Source organism: Pituophis catenifer, unplaced genomic scaffold (genome assembly GCF_029215685.1).
Source record: "Pituophis catenifer annectens isolate HBS135680 unplaced genomic scaffold, rPitCat1.0.hap2 SCAF_4, whole genome shotgun sequence".
Classification (NCBI taxonomy): domain Eukaryota; kingdom Metazoa; phylum Chordata; class Lepidosauria; order Squamata; family Colubridae; genus Pituophis; species Pituophis catenifer.
In genome coordinates, this window is record NW_027256884.1 from 128,781,321 (window position 1) to 128,800,385 (window position 19,065).

Sequence of the window (19,065 nt, forward strand, 5' to 3'; positions counted from 1 at the left end):
TCTCCGGAGAAGGGCGGCATATAAATCAAATTAAAAACAAACAAACAAAACAACAACAACAACAACAACAAAAACAGCAGAGAGCAAGAAGCAACGGATGGAAACTCACCAAGGAGAGAAGCAACCTAGAACTAAGGAGGGATTTTCTCCTAGTGAGAAAAATTAATCAGTGGAACAACTTGCCACCAGAAGTTGTGGGTGCTCCAACATTGGAGGTTTTAAAGAAGAGATTGGACAACCATTTGTCTGAAGTGGTGTAAGGCAGGGGTATCAAACTCGTAGCATCACGGTGGGGTCACATGATGTTTCGGGACTTTCCCCCCCCCCTTTGCTAAACTGGGTGGGGGGCCAGCTCTGCTGCCTGAGGAACTCTAGGAGTTGAAGTCCACAAGTCTTAAAGTTGCCAAGGTTGGAGACCCCTGCTATACGGTGTTGCTGTTTGGGCCGCTGTCAGACTACGATGCTATCTCAAAATTAAATGAATTTCCAAACTGCCAATCTTTAAGGAAATCTTTAATTGAGCACAGCCACCGGATCATGACTCCGCCCGAACAAGACTGACCTTTTGCCCCCCCAATCCCTCCCTTTCCGATCCCCTGCTTCTCTGCTTCTCATTGGCTATCTTCCAAGTCATTCTTCAGACTTCTTTTCTCGTCATTTCCCAGGAATGTCCCCCTCCCTCCTCATTTCCACGACAAGCTGACTTCAAAGGGATTTAGCAGGCAAAAGTTTCAGAGTTTATCTCTCGCTCTCCTCTGCTCTCTATGCCAGCGTTGAAACGCTGACAGCCGCATTGTGAGTCTTGGGAGTACGTACACACATTTTTGCAATCCGCAATTCAATGCAGAGACAATTTTGGCCCTTCCTGAGTGACCAGCGCATTAAACAACCTGCACCAACTTCCTCCCTGTATCTGAAGCGGAAAAATGATGGGTCTTTTACCCTTTTGGAGAAAAAAAATATATTATTTTTCTTCCTTGACTTTGACGTGCCACCTAGCAAGTTCCCCATCCTTCCCCCTCTCTCCCAATCCTCAGTCCTCCGGCTGTGCGTCTACAGGTGGTCCTCAACTTATGACCACAATGGAGCCCACAATTTCGGTTGCTGAGCGAGATTCAGGTGACCGTGGAGATGCTACAAAGGTTGTTAAGTGTGAAAAATGATCCCAAGTCACTTTTTTTTCCAATGCCCTTGTAACTTTGGACGGTCACTAAATGAACTGTTGTTAATTCGAGGACTACCTGTACAGGTAGTCCTTGAGTTATGACCACAATAGAGCCCAAAATTTCTGTGGGCTAAGCGAGACATTTGCCAAGGGAATTTTGCCCCATTTTGCAATCTTTCTTGCCACTGTTGTTAAGTGAACCACTGCAGTCGTTAAGTTTGCAACACTGTTGCTAAGTAAATCTGGCTTCCTCGTTGACTTTACTTGTTTGAAGGTTGTCAAAGGGGGATCACCTGACCCCGGGACATGCGACTGTCATAAATACGAGTCAGTTGCCAAGCGTCTGGAGTTTGATCACATGCCCATTGGGATTCTGCAATGGTCGTAAGTGTGAAAAACGGTCGTAAGTCACTTTTTTCAGTGCCGTTGTAACTTGGAACGGTTGGTAAATGAACTATTGTTAAGTCGGGGACTATCTTTGTCTAGTGGAGGTTTGATTGTGTGGCTACCATTTCGATTTTTCACACACAACACACAACGCCACTTCCTGACATCATCAGTAGTCAATAAACAATGCAAGTTTCCAACTGCAATTTTGGATTGCAATATACAGGTAGTCCTCGACTTACGACCACACTTGAGACCCAAATATCTGTTAAGTGAATTTCACCTCATTTTACGACCTTTCTCGCCACTGTCGTCAAGTGAATTATTCCAGTTGTTAGGTTAATAACACGGTTGTTGTGGACCGCCAGCAGCCTGCGGAGCTGGCAGCGGAGTCGGACAGTGAGGAGGCTGGGGAGGACCATGGGCCAGTCCTGGAGTCTGGGGGAGGCCCGGACGAGGGCTCTGCGTCGGAGGCAGAGATGGGGCCAGGACCATCGGGGAGTGACGCGCAGACTCCGGAGCCTCCAGAGTTGGACAGCAGAGAGGCAGAGGAACAGGAGGAGCCTGTTCCTAGTGCACGCATGAGAAGAGCTGCCAGAAGGCAAGAGCAGCTAAAGCAAAAGGGACGACTCAGGAGTAAGGCCAGGAGATGATTGGCTCCTCCCATAAGGCTTAAAAGACCAGCAACGGCTCTTGGCCTCTTTGCCGGAAAACAACCGTTGAGAGAATTGCTTCTTGTTTGGCTGTAGTTATTTCTTCGGTTCCTGAACTGTTGCCAAGAAAAGCCTTTGGCAGGTTGCCCAATTATCCCAAGGTCAGAGATAAACTGAAGAATGGCGTTTTGAGGACTTTGCTTTCATTTCCTTTGGAATACGCTGAGAATGAGTTAATTCTCAGCCGTTTTTAATAAAATCTGTTTGTTTTTTTGGGAACTGTTTGCATTTAATATCAACTACGTGGGCCTGGGTCACAACATTAAGCGAATCCGGCTTTCGCCATTGACTTTGCTTATCAGAAGGTCGCCAGAAAGTGTGGCCCCGGGGCCGCTGCAACCGTCATCCATACGAGTCCGGTTGCCAATTCTGATCGCGTGACTGCAACAGTCAAGCGTGCAAACTGGTCCTGTCCCTTTCCCCTCCCCCCCGCCCCCGGTGCTGCTGTAACTTCCAACGGTCACTAAACGAATGGTTGTAAGTCGAGGACTGCCTAGTAAATTGTCCCAATCGTTTTCAGCCTCCCGCCTGCGTGCCTCCTCTGACGTGGATGCTCTACACAAGCTGCTTAGGTGAAACCTTTCCCCCTCCAACCCCCCCCCCCGAAATACACACAAATGAAGACACCGCACAATGTGAGGGTTTTTCACAACATACATTTTTAAATAAAGTCGGCTAGCAATCGCTGTCCCAAGGAAAGGAGTTGAGGAGTTGTGGGGGGAGTTGGGGGTTATGGGGAGGGTCCTTCTCTGCTGAACCTGGCCAGCATCTCAGCTCGTGGTGCAGCCGGGGGGGGGGGTGAGGGAGAGTCCCCATGCCAATGGCTCACCTGCCTCTGACTTATGGGCCGGTTCCCGCTGCCCACGGCGGGCAGGAAAAGGATCACAAAAAAAGGGGGACAAACTTTACAAAATAATTATAATTATAACAATAATAATAATAATAAAGAAACCCAGCCCAGCTTCAGTTTCCAGAGAGGCTCCAGGCCGCCCACACAAAGTTTTTTTTTTTTTTTTGCTTTAGGAGTTTCGACAAAAGGAGCCCAGACTCAGCTGACTCTTCCTTCTTGTGCTGAGGAAGCCCCCTCCCCTTGCCCCCCCCGGGGAGTCACGTAGACCCCCCCCCCGGATCTTGCCCACTGCCCTCCCCTCCCTCCGTCAGTTAATCCGTAGCTTCCCTTCCCGGTGGTCAATGGGAGTGACGACCTCGTTGGCGTAGCCGTTTTCCGAACACAAGGAGAATCCGTCCGTCGCCTCGAGGCCGCTGTTGATTTCTGAAAAGGTGGGAAAAGTGGCATCAATCAACAAGCAGGAGGAAATAGGCGAGTCCAAAATCAAAACAGGAGGGAAAAGTGTGGGATGCTGGGATTATAGGGATCAGTACTGGCGGTTCTGCACCGACACCAGAGAGGGCAAGGAGCAAGAACGGCAGACGGATTTCAAGTGTAGCTACCGTAGTCCTCAATTTAGAGGGAGGGAGGGAGGGAGGGAGGAGAGGGGAAGAGAGAAGAGTAAGGGGAGAAGGAGAAGGAAGAGAGGGAAAGGGAGAAGGAGAAGAAGGAGAGGAGAGGAAAGGGAGAAGGAAAGGAGAGGGAGGGGAGGCAAGGTAGGAGAGGGGAGGTTAGGGAGGGGGAGAAAAGGAGAAGGGGAGGAGAGGAGGGGAGGGAGAAAGAAAGAAAGGGGACGGGAGGAAAGGGAGGAGAGGGGAAGGGAGGGAAGGGGAGGGAGGAGAGGAGAGGGAGGGGAGGAAAGGGAGGAGAGGAGAGGGAGAAGAAGATGAAAGGGAGAAGGAGGGGAGAAGAGGGAGAAGGAGAGGGAGGGAAGGGAAAGGGAGAGACAGGTGAAAAGGAGAAGGAAGAGAGGGAAAGGGAGAAGGAGAAGAAGGAGAGGAGAGGAAAGGGAGAAGGAAAGGAGAGGGAGGGGAGGCAAGGTAGGAGAAGGGAGGTTAGGGAGGGGGAGAAAAGGAGAAGGGGAGGAGGGGAGGGAGAAAGAAAGGGGACGGGAGGAAAGGGAGGAGAGGGGAAGGGAGGGAAGGGGAGGGAGAAGGAGAGGAGAGGGAGGGGAGGAAAGGGCGGAGAGGAGAGGGAGAAGGAGATGAAAGGGAGAAGGAGGGGGAGGGGAGGAGAGGGAGGAGAAGGGGAGTCAGGGAAGGGAGAAGGAGAGGAGATGAAAGGGAGAAGGAGAAGAGGGAGGGGAGGAAAGGGAGGAGAGGGGAAGGGAGGGAAGGGGAGAGAGAAGGAGATGAAAGGGAGAAGGAGAAGAGGGAGGGGAGGAGAGGGAGAAGGAGAGGGAGGGAAGGGAAAGGGAGAGAAAGGTGAAAAGGAGAAGGAGGGGAGGGAAAGGGGGAAGGAGAAGAAGGAGAGGAGAGAGGAGGGGAGGAAAGAGAGGAGGGGAAGGGAGGAGGAGAGGAAATGGAGAAGGAGTAGATGGAGAGGAGAGGGAGGGGAGGGAAAAGGAGGAGAAGGGGAGGGAAAGGGAGAAGGAGAGGCTCCCATTTCAAAGTCCCAGCAGCCCAGCCACCTGAAGGACCTTCAGGGCCGGGATGGGTTCCAAGCCGAGAGCGAGACCCCCTGATCCAAAGCCCCTTTATCGGGAACCACCGGGACTTTCCCTGCGTGCCCAAGGCCTCTCCCTCAGGCGTGCCAACACAGCCACACGAGGTTGTGGGAACCCCTCTGAGATCCGTCCGCCCCTTTTGCTCCCGCCTCCCAGAGGAAGAGCGAAGTGGACGGCCGCTCCGATCCAGATCAAAGGTGCAACACCGGAATCGGGGAAGGAACCGGGATGGAGGAAAAGCGTGAAGGTTAGTGCCAACTTCCCCAAGTGATAAAAGCAAGCCACGATGCTCCCTGGCCCCTTCCTGTTGCCCCCCCCCCTCCGTCACCGTGCTGCTGTGGTTAATGCCAGCCTTTGAAAGCTCACTTACGCTCCAGGCTGAAGGAAACCCCCAAGTCTGGGAGCCTGGCGCCCTCTAGAGGCTAGAACCTGCAAGACATTGTTCAAAGCACAAGTTGGCTGATGAAAAGGAGAATCTTTTTAGCTCGGGGTTGATGTTTGAGGGGGTTCTCGGTGCTCTCCTGAGGTTTGGGGGGTTTCCTTGCCGACGTTTCATTACCCGACTTAAGACTAGTTTAGCACTGATGATGTTCCCTAGTTGGGTAATGAAACGTCTGCAAGAAACTGAGCCTGAGTGGCGTAGGAGGCTAATGCCTCCTAGTAAGGAAGCATTTAACATCCAGCTGCCTGCAATTACTGCAAGTTCGAATCTCCCCAGGCTCAAGGTTGACTCAGCCTTCCATCCTTTCTAAGGTAGGTAAATTGAGGACCCGGTTTGTGGGGGCAATAAGCTGACTTTGTATAAATATACGAAAGTACGAAGGCTATTGCTTAATGCATTGTAAGCCGCCCTGAGTCTCCGGAGAAGGGTGGCATATAAATCAAAATAAAATAAAATAAAAAAATAAACAACCAACTTCAGTGATCGCCAAGGACCTCGCAATTTGGCTGTTTCTCACGGTTTCTTTTCTGGGAAAACCCCACACCCAGGATTCGAATACAGCGCCGTCAAAACAACCGACAGGTGAATTGCATTAAGAGGAATTTGTTTTTTTTTGCTTCGCTTTTATTGATTGGGGAAATCATTTCTTAATCCGCTCGTCCCTACGAGATGTTAGGCAGTGGAACGGGATGCCACCTGAACTGGCGAGTTTTTCTGGAGTTGAAGTTTTCCGAGTGGGGAGGGGAAGGTCATCTCTCCAGGATGTCAGTTCCTTTTTGAACAAGGGGCTGGACTAGATGACCTCTTAGGTCCCTTCGGATCTACTGTGATCTACAGCTGGCTAGAGACAGAGGACAGTTAGAGCCCAACTTGGATGGGGAGTGGGAGGCTGAATTGGAATTCCCTCCCCCCCCCCAGAAATCTTAATTTAGAAAATTACTTTTTCCTAAATTAAAATTTTAATTTTCTTAATGAAGAAAATATTCCTTATTGAGAAGGGCCCCCAGAGGCCATCTAGTCCAACCCCCCCCTGCCCAATACAGAAATGCCAGTTAAAGCATCCAGACAGGCAGCTGTTCACCAAAATATACACCGTAGATAAGCTCACTTTCTCTCTTTGGCCGACTTCTTTATGAAATTATAATCGGCATTTTTTTTTTTTTAGAAGCAATAAAGTTCAACTCTATTGTTGGAAAAACTGTGCATTTTTTTCTCCTCCCCCCCAAAACATTCCTTTTGAATTTTCCCTAAACTCAAAATGCCAAAATTAAAACAAACCCTTGTTTCTCCTGCCAGCCGTCATCCTCTTTCTAAAAAGTGCCTTCGTTTATAAAATAAAATAAAAACAAATTACAGGTGGTCATTGACTTACGACCACAATGGGGGGTCTGGGAAATGTGTCGTTAAGTGATGCAGTTGTTAAGCGAGACATGACTTGTGATCTTCCCCTTCAGGCATCCCCGCTGATTTTGCTTGTCTGGGAAGATCCCCAAGGGAGGTTAATGTGACCCCAGGTTGTTGTGATAATATTTGATGGTTGCCAAATTGTGACAAAATCACAAGCCTGTGTCTGCAGGGAAACTGCGGCAGTCGTTCAGTGTGAAGACTGGATGTAAGTCTCATTTTTTTTCAGGGCTGCCTTAACTGAACGGTCGTTAAGCGAGGACCACCTGTAATTTTAAAAAGCACGCTTGTCGCGCAAGCAGTTCACTAAACCTGACAAGCAGGGTGGATAAAAACCAATGATTTTTTAAAAAGAAAAATCAAAAAAATCGGATTTTTTTGATTTAAATCAGATTTTTTTTATTTAAATCGGATTTTTTTGATTTTTATCGAATTTATTTTAATAAAAAACTTTGGGGGTAAAAATCTATCGTAAGATAGTTTTCTATTTAAGATACATGAATAATTGAGTTTATTCAGCCTGAAATGGAGCTTAGTTATGTAGCAGGAGGCTGTATATTGTGCAACACTGGGACTATCGGTGAGGCAACAGCGGGTCAAAGGAGTAGCAGAGATGACAGTCGCTCTTTAAAAATTATGATTTAAATCGAGTTGGTTTAAATCAAGCCTTTTTACCAGTGATTTAGATCATGATTTAAATCGACTCGATTTAAATCAAATCCACCCTGCCGACAAGTAAACACGGAAACACACGGAATTAAACGACACCCCAAAAAAAAAAAATCAGGTTGCAAAAGCGCCCTCAGCTCTTACCTGAAAATATGAGTTTTTCCTTCATGATGTTGACTTCGCGGCTGGATCGCCGGACGGCAGCGCTGAGCATGATCTGCTCCGGGTTGTAGGTGCGAATGCTACCGAAGCGCCACCTGGGAGCAGAAGCGGAAAACGGAAAGGTTCTCGTTTGAAGAGGATCTTACTGGATCGGGGAATGGCAGGTCTGCCCAAGGAGCGACCCACCGCACCTGTGTTCCTTTTTTTTTTTTTTAACACCGCACACCACACAAATGGCCAACTGCCGTCTTGACTGTTTTGAGCCTTTGTGGACAGCTCTGGGAAGCCTGCCCTCTGCCCCCTTCTCGATTGGCAAGCAACGCCTCTCTGCCCCTTGCAAGGAAGGGGCAAAGGTTTTAAAACCAGGAGCCGGTTTTCCAAGCTAGGAAAACAAGGCTGGGCTGCTGGCGGTTCGGGCGAACCTCTAGCTAAGATTCTGTGCAGTTTGGAGAACTCCCAAATCCCACTCCTGGCTGGCCCCGCCCACCCTGCCCCTCCCCTCCCAAGAGTCCCCACGCGGCCCGTTTTGGATGCAGGTAAGTGCAGGGTGCGCGTGGAGGGCGGAAAACGGGCCTACCAGAAGTTCAGGACAGCCTCTGGAGCCTGGGGAGGCCGTTTTCGTCCTCCCGGAGGCTCAAGAAAAGCCTCCGGAGCCCAGGGAGGGCAAAAACGCCCCCCTCCCACTGTGGTGCAGGAGGATAGGTAGGCCACACCCACCATGGCCACACTCACCCAGCAAAAGGAGCCTTGGTAGTACAGTGGTCTAAGGCACCCTGTTATTAAGATCAGCTGCCTGCAATTACTGCAGGTTCGAATCTCTCCAGGCTCAAGGTTGACTCAGCCTTCCATCCTTTCTAAGGTAGGTAAATTGAGGACCCAGTTTGTGGGGGCAATAAGCTGACTTTGTATAAATATACAAAAGGATGAAGGCTATTGCTTAACGCATTGTAAGCCGCCCTGAGTCTCCGGAGAAGGGCGGCATATAAATCAAATTAAAAAAAAAACAAAAAACGGGCAGAGAACTCCTTGCTAAAAAATTTTCTGCTATGCCTTGTTCTAGAACAGGGAATCTAAACTCCCAGAATTCTCCCAGTCTCCAAACTTGGCCACTATAAGATTTGTGACTTCAACTCCCAGAATTCCCCAGTTTTCAAACTTGGCCACTTTAAGACTTGTGGACTCTAGGCCAATCACCAGGAGACCGTGAGTTCTAGTCTTGCCTTAGGCATGAAACCTGGCTGGGTGACTTTGAGCCAGTCCCTCTCTCTCCCTTCAACCCGCCTCATAGGGTGGTTGTTGCGGGGGGGGGGGGTGAAAAGGAGGAGGAAGGAGTGTTGGATATGTTTGCTGCTTTGAGTCGCTTGGTAATAAAGGCGGGATATAAATCTAATATGTAAATAAAATAAACAACATTACTGCTAATCCTGCCTTTCAAATACTACTGTGATTAAGATATTGCATTCTACTGCAATGCCACTACTCAGAATAAATATTATCCTGCTGTGATGGGCAGCCATATTCTTTTTTTTTGTTTGAATAAAATAAATGTTTGAAATGCTTCAGGTTGGAAAAAACTCAAGTTCCAATCTACCCTGAGCCTTGCATACTCCCAATCTCCCAATCCCAGCCTACCTTGCAGGGTTTGCAATAGGGTAAAACTGGGGGAGGAAGTGTTATGTTTGCTGTTCCGAGTTCAGGAGAAAGGACAGGACAGAATAATTGTCTGGGTAAATGATGATTTAAAGCTGATCAGGTAATTGCCCCTTTAAGACCAAGGATGAGTCAGCAGGGTTATTGCCCCTTTAAGAAGCTGTCTATATAAGGGAGGCCATTAGAGGGCGTGTCTCTCTCTCTCTTCTTGTGTTCTATCTGCATTGTTTATCTATCTATCTATCTATCTATCTATCTATCTATCTATCTATCTATCTATCAAATTTCTATACCGCCCTACTCCCGAAGGACTCAGGGCGGTGAACAGCCAAGATAAAATACAGATAATATAAACATTTTTTTTTATTATTTTTTTTATTTTGATTTATATGCCGCCCTTCTCCGGAGACTCAGGGTGGCTTACAGTGCGTTAAGCAATAGCCTTCATACTTTTGTATATTTATACAAAGTCCATTAAAATTATTAAATTGTAGTTGTATTATTATTAATTGTATTATTATTATTGTATTATTAAATTGTAATTAAATTGTAGTTCTCTGTGTAGAGAGTTGAAGATTGCTTGCTTGCCTGGTATGTGCCTACCACATGTATGTCTGTATATAGAAGTCTTGTATATAAACACTGTTTGTAATGACAAAACCACTGTGTCCCAGTGGTGAGATCCAATTTTTTTTTACTACTGGTTCTGTGGGCATGGCTTGGTTGGTGCAGCAGGGGAAGGATACTGCAAAATCTCCATTCCCACCCCACTCCAGGGGAAGGATACTACAAAATCCCCATTCCCTCCCCACTCCTGCGGTAAGGATATTGCAAAATCTCCAGTCCCACCCCACTCCGGGGTCAGCCAAAGGTGGTATTTGCCGGTTCTCCGAACGGCTCAAAAGTTCTGCTACCGGTTCTCCAGAACCTGTCCGAACCTGCTGGATTTCACCCCTGCTGTGTCCTGTATTTTGCTCCTAGGTTGTCTCAAAATAGCAGTCACGCTATAAACACTCTGACAATAATGAATAAAAGGCCAGGGATCCCAAAACTCTCCTTGCCCCCGAGGGCCCTAAAGATGAGACACCCACACCACAAAGAAATCAATAAATAAAAACATGCAGGAAAACCTAACACAAAACACAAGAGATGCCGCATACACAAAGGGGGACTTGTGGGTGATGCAATCACGTAACACACAGTTGGTGGGCCAAAAATCCAGATTTAAAGAGGAAAAAACGTGGTTTGAAGTGTACAAGGCGCCCCATGGGCATCAGGGATCACCTGGCTGCCTTCGCACAACGGTGGCCACTTTTAAGGTGTCGCTGGTGAGTTGGGGGGATACATGCAGGCGCCCCCTCCAAATATTCCCCGTCCCCCTCAAATCTGGCTCATTGATACACAGAGCCTATCTGACTTATCTGGGTTACTTATTAAATCGATCCATGTTACCCATCTTGTATGGGTAGTCCTCGATTTACAACAGTTTTGTTTAGTGACCGTTCCAGGTTGCAACGGCACTGAAAAAAGTGACTTGTGACCAGTTTTTGCAGGTATGACTGTTGCAGCCTCTCAATGGTCACATGATCAAACTTCAGAGGCTTGACAACTGGCATGTATTTATGACGGTTGCAATGTCCCGGGATCATGTGATCCCCATTTAAAACTTTCAGACAAGCAAAGTCAATGGGGAAGCCAAGATACACTTAACAACAAGGGGCAAGAAAGGTTGTAAAATGGAGCAAAACTCTCTGAACAACTGTCTTGCTTAGCAATAAAAGTTTTGGGCTCAATTGTGGTTGTAAGTCGAGGACTACGGTTTATCAACCGTGCCCTCTTTGGGGCTACCTTGGGCCCCAAGTGAACACCGATGTCCTATTAGCCTGCATCAAAAGTTTTGATAATAGAATAGGGAAAACAGGACTGTTGTTTCACCATATAACTGTCCCTCTCTCATTAAAAAAACCCTCCCTTTTAATCCCTTATTTCGGGGTAGAATCAGGGCGAATGATGGATTCTAAACTCCATTAGGACTTTAAAATCGGAAGTAATCCCAAAATTAAGAACTGTGGTATGAAAGTTATAATTCTCCCTTCCACCCCAATGTTGCTGGACTGTGGCTTTGATTACACCTCCTCTGCGGTGAAGAAAAACAAGCAAATAACATCCCCCCCCCCAAAAAAATAAGTCACTGCTCTTTGAAACTGAGAGGGAGAGCTGCTTTTCTACTGACGCCAAGCCCTCCATGCCACTTAAAAGACCATCACTGTAAAATACCCTAGCTCAAAATTCTCTCCGCCCTTCTGTTTATCAACCCTGCCCTCTTTGGCAAAGTCAAAAAAAAAAAAAAGAAAAGAAAAGAAGAAGAGCTGATTTTTGCAAAGATGAAGAAAAGAGAGAAGTGATGCCAGGAACATGGAGAAAGCACAGATGTCCACAGAGGCAGCCTGGATGAGACGGGAGGAAGATGATGGTCTGGGCATATATCTCCCCACCTAACCTTCGGCCTTGGGAAAAAAAAAATAAGGAGGGAGTCAAGATTTCAAGCCACAGTGTGATTACAACCAGTCCGTGTAAAGAAAGGGCAAAAATTGTAGAACAAAAAAATCTCTTATGACATTATAGGTAGTCCTCAACTTATTCGTTTAGCCACTGTTCACATTTACAACTGTAAAAAGTGAGTTGTAATTGGTCTTCACATTTAGGACCGGTGCAGCATCCCCATCGTCAGCTGCCGTGATTTGCTTAACAACTGTGGCAAAGAAGGTCATAAAATATGATGCGACTCACTTAGCAGCCACCTTGTTAAGCAATGGAGCTTCTGGTCCTAAACCGAGGACTACTTGTATGTGTATTTTGTTGTGGATGGCTGCAGTCGAGCGTTATCTTCCTCACTCAGCAAAATCCGGTGTCTTGGAGGGATGCACCGATCTTAGGCTGCTCCTGGATCCAGAAATTCCATCAGCTCAGAAAAAGGCCAATAATTTCAGGGCAGCAAAGGCCCCTGATCCACAGATGGGCAGCATACAAATTTACTAAATAAATAAATAATCATATTTTTTTAAATTCTACTCCTATCCGATCTTAGCCATTAAAGCCTGCTGGTTGACTTAGGGCCAATCACCAGGAGACGGTGAGTTCTAGTCCTGCCTTAGCCATGAAAAAATGACTGGGTGACTTTGGGCCAATCACTAGGAGATGGTGAGTTCTAGTCCCGCCTTAGCCATGAAAGTCGGCTGGGTGACTTAGGGCCAATCACCAGGAGACGGTGAGTTCTAGTCCTGCCTTAGCCATGAAAAAATGATTGGGTGACTTTGGGCCAATCACTAAGAGACGGTGAGTTCTAGTCCCGCCTTAGGCATGAAAATCGGCTGGGTGACTTTGGGCCAATCACCAGGAGACGGTGAGTTCTAGTCCTGCCTTAGCCATGAAAAAGATGACTGGGTGACTTTGGGCCAATCACCAGGAGAAAGTGAGTTCTAGTCCTGCCTTAGGCATGAAAAAATGACTGGGTGACTTTGAGCCAATCACCAGGAGAAAGTGAGTTCTAGTCCTGCCATAGGCATGAAAGTCAGCATGGTGATTTTGGGGCAGCCTCTCTCTCTTTCTCTCTCAGTCCAACCTACCTCACAGGGTTGTTGTTGCAGGGAAACTAGGAAGAGCAAAGGCGCACTGGATATGCTTGCTGCCTTGAGTTCTTTGCAAAAATAATGAAGGCAGGATATAAGTAAAATAATAAAATCAAAAATAAAATTAATTGCCCCGAGCGAAATGAAATTGAACGCATTCAGTCAATTGCCTTTTGTTTTCTGGCTGAAGTTGCAAATCTTGGCGAATCAAGAACGAAGGCTGAGGGATCAACCACACGGGATAGATCCAGGAGATACCAAGTTGTGGCCCATCTTTGCATGTCGTGTCTCCGAAAGCGAGGTTCACCTTTGCAGCATCAAGATTGAAGCTGTCCTGGGACTATTGGGTTAGGGTTGCCCTCTCCTCCCGGAATTAACTCTTTGCAAGCAGAAAACCTTAGAAAACGAGGATCCTATAGAAGCCTTCCCAAGCCCTCCAGTCTCTCTCTTATTTTTTTTAACATTCCCTCTGACTTGTGGTAGAGATTTGCTTCAAAGCGCCCCAATAAATATACGAGACAGCGAGCCCCACTTCCCAAATGTGACCCTGGGAAGTCTTAACCAACCAAGTGGATGCCAGTGGTGGAGAGCTGGTGGGGATGATGGGGCTTGGTGTCCAACCTTAACTGGAGGGCAGCAGCTCTGAAAAAAGCTGTGTGAGATGGACTAAAGAGTTCAACTCGGTGGAAAGCAGAGACCTGATTGCTTCTGCTGCGTGCAGAAAATGCAAATCTTTATGCAATATATAGAAATAGAAATAGAATAACAGAGTTGGAAGGGACCTTGGAGGTCTTCTAGTCCAACCCCCTGCCCAGGCAGGAAACCCTACACCACTTCAGACAAATGGTTATCCAACATCTTCTTAAAAATTTCCAGTGTTGGAGCATTCAACATATATATGTATATATATATGTATGTGTGTGTGTGTGTGTGTGTGTGTGTGTGTGTATATATATATATATATATATATATATGTAGGTCTTTGGTTATTCGGGTTTTCTCCCGCGTAAAATTGGAGGTTTCTTGGCAACGTTTCGACGAAGTCTCATTCGTCATCTTCAGGCTGGTGTTTTCAGCTTCGTGCTTCTAGGAGCAATGTGAGATCGCAGCTGTTTCTTCCTTTTAACTGCTAGTTAAACTGCTAGAAGACCTCCAAGGTCCCTTCCAACTCTGTTATTCTATTTCTATTTCTATATATTGGATAAAGATTTGCATTTTCTGCACGCAGCAGAAGCAATCAGATCTCTGCTTTCCTTTTAACCCACTGGCAGTTAAAAGGAAGAAACAGCTGCGATCACACACATTGCTCCTAGAAGCACGAAGTCGAAAACACCAGCCTGAAGATGACGAATGAGACTTCGTTGAAACGTCGCCAAGACACTTCCAATTTTATGCAGGAGAAAACCCATATATATATATATATATATATATATATATATATATATATATATATATATATATATATATATATATATATATATATATATATATGTTTCTTTTCTTTTCGTAGGTCTTTTTGTGTATTTCTCTTTAGCCAGGTTCTTCCTACATAAACCAAGATTTTTCTGCAGCCCTAGTACAGTGAAATCCCAATCCACTAGTTTCTAGGCTTTTTTTCTCCAGCAGCCAGCAAGCTCCCTGCTGCCCACTGGGAGACTAAGGAGACTAAGATAGATCTATTTCATCTTATAAACCTTCCCGCAACGCTCACAGGGAAGCTAAGGGGTGGGTAGGAAAACCCAAACTAGAGATGAAGGTGAAATGAGGGAGGAGGTCCCAACAATTACCTGATTAAGTGATAGCTGTAAAGATGCCGAAATGCAGCAGCAGAAAAGAGGGAGAAGAAAGAGGAAAGGACATGCAGAGAAATGTCAGAGCAGTAAGAAAATAACCCAGAAATTCCAACGGGCACCCCCACCCCTATTGGCATTTTCAAGACGGACACCCTAAAGACACCCCAGGACTTTGGAAAGGGTGATTAAAAACTCCTTCTCCCCCCCCCCCCGTTCTCTTTATTCCCATTGGGATTGGCTATTTCTGCCATGAATAAAGATCTGTAAATGAAGATTTTTTGGGGGGTGGGGTCCTTGGTGCTCTCTGGGATCTCTTGTTTTCTTGCAGACTTTTCATGACCCAACTAAGTAACATCATCCATGCCAGAAGAGAATAGAGTTTCCTCTCTGTTTATAAACAAGTGGCTTGCTTGCAGAAAGCAAACCCTGCTCCCTTCTAGCACCACTGGGGCCTGGTGGCTCAGCAGACTGATAGCATTGTGATTAACACCAGCTGTCTGCAATTACTGTAAGTTCGAATCTCAGCCTTCCGTCCTTTCTAAGGTAGGTGAAATGAGGACCCAGTTTGAGGGGGCCATAAGCTGACTTTGTATAAAATATACAAAAGTATGAAGGCTATTGCTTAACGCATTGTAAGCCGCTCTGAGTCTCCGGAGAAAGGCGGCATATAAATAATTTTTTTTTAAAAAATAGCACTGATGATGTTACCTATTTAGGTCATGAAACGTCTGTAAGAAAACCGCCAAGCTCAGAGAGCACCAAGGACCCCACAGTTCAACCCTGAGCTACAAATATTCTCTACTAAAGAATGTTTTGCTGTGGTTCCCTTGGTTTTCAACGTTTTTAACCATTTGTAAACCGTCCAGAGTTGCTGACAGTCGAGGGCCATAGGCCCAAAATAAATAAAACACATTTGATTAATTAAAAATCAAGAGGCCACTAAAACCACGTGCTTTGAAATTCTGATATTTTTTCCCTGGAATCTTTTAAGATTGAGGACAAAGTTATTTTTAAGTTTGTTTGAAACAATCGGGAGGATTTCTTTCCCCCTGTATCAATCCCTTTTAATAAATCCTAGGCTTGGGCTATGCAACTGGTGTTTTTTTTAACCTTGGCAACTTTCAGACGGGTGGACTTCAACTCCCAGAATTCCCCAGCCAGCCATGATGCCACAATCTCTTGTCAAAGTACCTTTTTTAAAAAAAAAAAAAAAAGATTAACAAAGTTGGAAGGGACCTTGCAGGTCATCTAGTCCAACCCCCTGCCCAAGCAGGAGACCTTACCTCTGCCTCTACCTAGGATTGAACTCACAACCTCCTGATTGTGAGGCAAGAGCTCCACCTCTAGGCCTTTAAAAAGGCATGATAATTTTCTCCCGAAGCTCAGGAGCTTACTGATACTTTTATTTAACCCAAATCTGCCCAACATTAAACCAATGGATTTATTCTGCTTTTCTGGCCGTTTGCTGTGTCCTCTCTTTAAAACTGTCTGCAAGTTTCCCCCCCCCCCTCTTTTCAGCTTCTTTTCTCCAAGTTGTATGTTTTTTTAAAAAAAGTTTTGTTTTGTACACTGAAGGCGAGAAATTAAGGCGAGAACCTTAAGTTTACTTTTCAGCAACTTGGGGAAAAGGGTGAAAAGACCCACCTTAAGGCATCTGGACCTTGGAAGCAGGACAGAAAAGAATTTGTCCCTGGAAGAGAATATTTGTAGCTCAGGGTTGAATCGTGGGGTCCTTGGTGCTCTCTGAGCTTGGTTGTTTCCTTGCAGACGTTCCATGACCCAACTATGTAACATCATCAGCGTCATAAGTGGGTGGGGTATGTTCTCTGTTTATATAGGAACGACTTATATGAGGGACCCACAGAAACACCACAACTAGGAACAAGAATACCCTCACCGATAGGGCAAGCCACTTGTATATAAACAGAGAGCAACACCCACTCCCTTCTATGCTGATGTTGTTACCTACTTGGGTGATAAAAAGTCTGTAAGCTCAGAGACCATCAAGCACCCCACAATTTGTAATACTCTACAAATTTATTTATCCCTTGGAAGTGCTAAATCCTTGCGTGGCTGTGAACTGACCAGTTGGGACGAAGTCTGGCCTCTATTTCTACTCCCTGATTGAAATAGGCGATGAAGAATTTTGCTGCCACCCGTCAAAGGGGCTCCAGACGTCGCTGGGAAGAATCTAATAATATTACAGAGTCATCAGTAGGTGCTACTTACTTCTGGAAGATGAAAATCCCTACAATTATGACAAAGGAAACAAGGTCGGCCGATATCCAGATGAGATGGTATTCGTCTGGAGGCTGAAAAACAAGTGAAAGAAATTAACAAAAATTAAAGGTTTTTTTTTAAAAACTTCTAAACATGGGGAATGTGAGCGGAGAGGTTGTCAGGTTTAAGCATTAATACCCAGGCCTTTTTCGCTTAAGATATGTGGACTTCAACTCCCAGAATTCCCTAGCCAATATATGTGGACTTCAAATCCTAGAATTCCCTAGGCAGCCATACTGGCAGGGGAATTCTGGGAGTTGAAGTCCACACATCTGAAAGTTGCCAAGTTTTAAAGATACTGACACACATAATAAATCTCTGTGAGAGACACTCACAGGCAAGCTAAAGCTTTTAAGATTTTAAGAATTCTGGGAGTTGAAGTCCACAAGTCATGAAAGGGCCATAATTCCCCTTGCTGGCTCAGGGATTCTGGGAGTTGAAGTCCACAGGTCATAAAGGGGCCATCGTTCTCCACCCTGACCTAACAAACCCTGTTTAAGTTTTTTCACTTACAGAGAATAACAAGAGTTGGAAGGGACCTTGGAGGTCTTCTAGTCCAACCCTCTGCTCAGGCAGGAGACCCCATGCCAGTGATGGCTAACCTTTTTGCCGTCGCATGCCAAAAGCGGGGGGAGCACAGGGGAGTCACACACGTGCGTGCCCATACCCATAATTCAATGCCCCCCCACGCCCCACCTCCCACGCACATGAGTGACACCCCCCCCCACACGCTCCCCGCGCTCCACAGGTTTTCTTGGCGCCTGGGGAGGGCGAAAACAGCCTTCCCCACCATCCCAGAGGCCCTCCGGAGGTCGGAAACGGCCCGTTTTCTGATGCTCAGAAGGCCCGTTTTTCGCTCTCCTCAGGCTCCAAAAGCTTTCTAGGAGCCTGGGGAGGGCAAAAATGGCCTCCCCCCCCTCCGAGGCCCTCCAGAGGCTAGAACCAGCCCGTTTCCCGACTTCCGGTGGGCCTGGAAGACCCTTTTTTCACTCTTCCCAAGCTCCAGAGGCTTTTCTAGGAGTCTGGGGAGGGCGAAAACGGCCTTCCCCAACCCCCCCGGAGGCCCTACGGAGGACAGAAACAGCTCATTTCCTGACTTCTGGTGGGCCCAGAAAGCCCGAAAATCAGCTGGCGCGCACTGGAGCTAAGCTAGGGCAATGCTCGCGTGCCCACAGATATGGCTCCGTGTGCCACCTGTGACACGCGTGCCACAGGTTCGCCATCACGGCCCTATACCACTTCAGACAAATGGTTGTCCAATTTTTTCTTTTTTAAAAAAAAAAAAAGAGTTGAAGAACCCACAACTTCTGGAGAAAGGCCGGGACTGCCAGAAATCCAGATGTGGGTTCAGAGCAGTCAATAGCCAGCAGAGGGCGCTCGATCCCAACAAATCGATAAGTACAGCAGGAAGGCGCTCTTAACGCTGCTAAAAACCATAACCGACAATCCTCAAGTTGGTTGGACTCGGCCTTGAAATCCTCAGAAAAGAGGGTCTTCTCTTCCCATTTGGTGGTCCAAGTGCAGGCAGTCCTCAGCTTACGACCACAACGGAGTCCAAAATGTCTGTGGCCAAGCGAGACATTGGTTAAGGGAGTTTTGTCCCATTTTGCAACCTTATTTGCTACAGTCGTTAAGTGAATCACTGCAGTTGTTAAGTTAGTAACCCGGTTGTTAGGTAAGATGGCTTCCCCATGGGCTTTGGCTTGTCAGAAGGTCGCAAAAGGGGATCACGTAACTCGGCAACCGTCATAAATAGGAGTCAAGTTGCCAAGCGGCTGAATTCTGAGCGTGTGACGGTGGGGATGCTGCAACGGTCGTGAAAAGTGTGGGGAAACGGTCATAAGTCTCTTTGTTCAGTGCCTTGCAACTTTGAACGGTCACTAAACGAATGGTTGTAAATCAAGGACCTATCTACAACCTATCTGGAACGAGCTCCCCCCAAAGATACGGAGGATCCCGGATCTGCGCACTTTCCGCCGTGCTCTTAAGACCCTCCTATTCCAGCAAGCCGGCCTGGCCTAATTTTCTCCCCTGTTTTAAAATTCTTTTAAATCGAAATTTTAATCTGTTTTAAATTATTGGGGTTTTTAATTGTCCTGGGCTAAATTATTTAATCTGGTTTTAATTATGTTTCTAACTTCTGTATCTATGTATTTTATTTTGTGCCTGTTCGCCGCCCTGAGTCCTTCGGGAGTAGGGCGGTATATAAATTTAAT

General features: G+C 46.6%; 1 protein-coding gene across 4 annotated transcripts in view; it reads right to left on the bottom strand.

Annotated features, from left to right (window-relative positions):
- Positions 1–3,418: 3,418 nt before the first annotated feature.
- Positions 3,419–19,065, bottom strand: part of LOC139316332 (glycerophosphodiester phosphodiesterase domain-containing protein 5-like) — a 139,669-nt gene continuing 124,022 nt past the window's right edge. For 2 of the 4 annotated variants that reach the window (XM_070942998.1, XM_070943000.1), the window contains exons 14-17: positions 16,799–16,881; positions 14,564–14,578; positions 7,480–7,592; positions 3,419–3,538 (exon numbers count right to left, since the gene is read on the bottom strand). In XM_070942998.1, coding sequence (XP_070799099.1) covers positions 3,423–3,538; positions 7,480–7,592; positions 14,564–14,578; positions 16,799–16,881 — 327 coding nt within the window. In that variant the 3' untranslated portion in view covers positions 3,419–3,422. Of the gene's footprint in view, positions 3,539–5,190; positions 5,250–7,479; positions 7,593–14,563; positions 14,579–16,798; positions 16,882–19,065 lie in introns of all 4 variants that reach the window. The other 2 variants (XM_070943002.1, XM_070943001.1) reach the window with 2 other exon arrangements.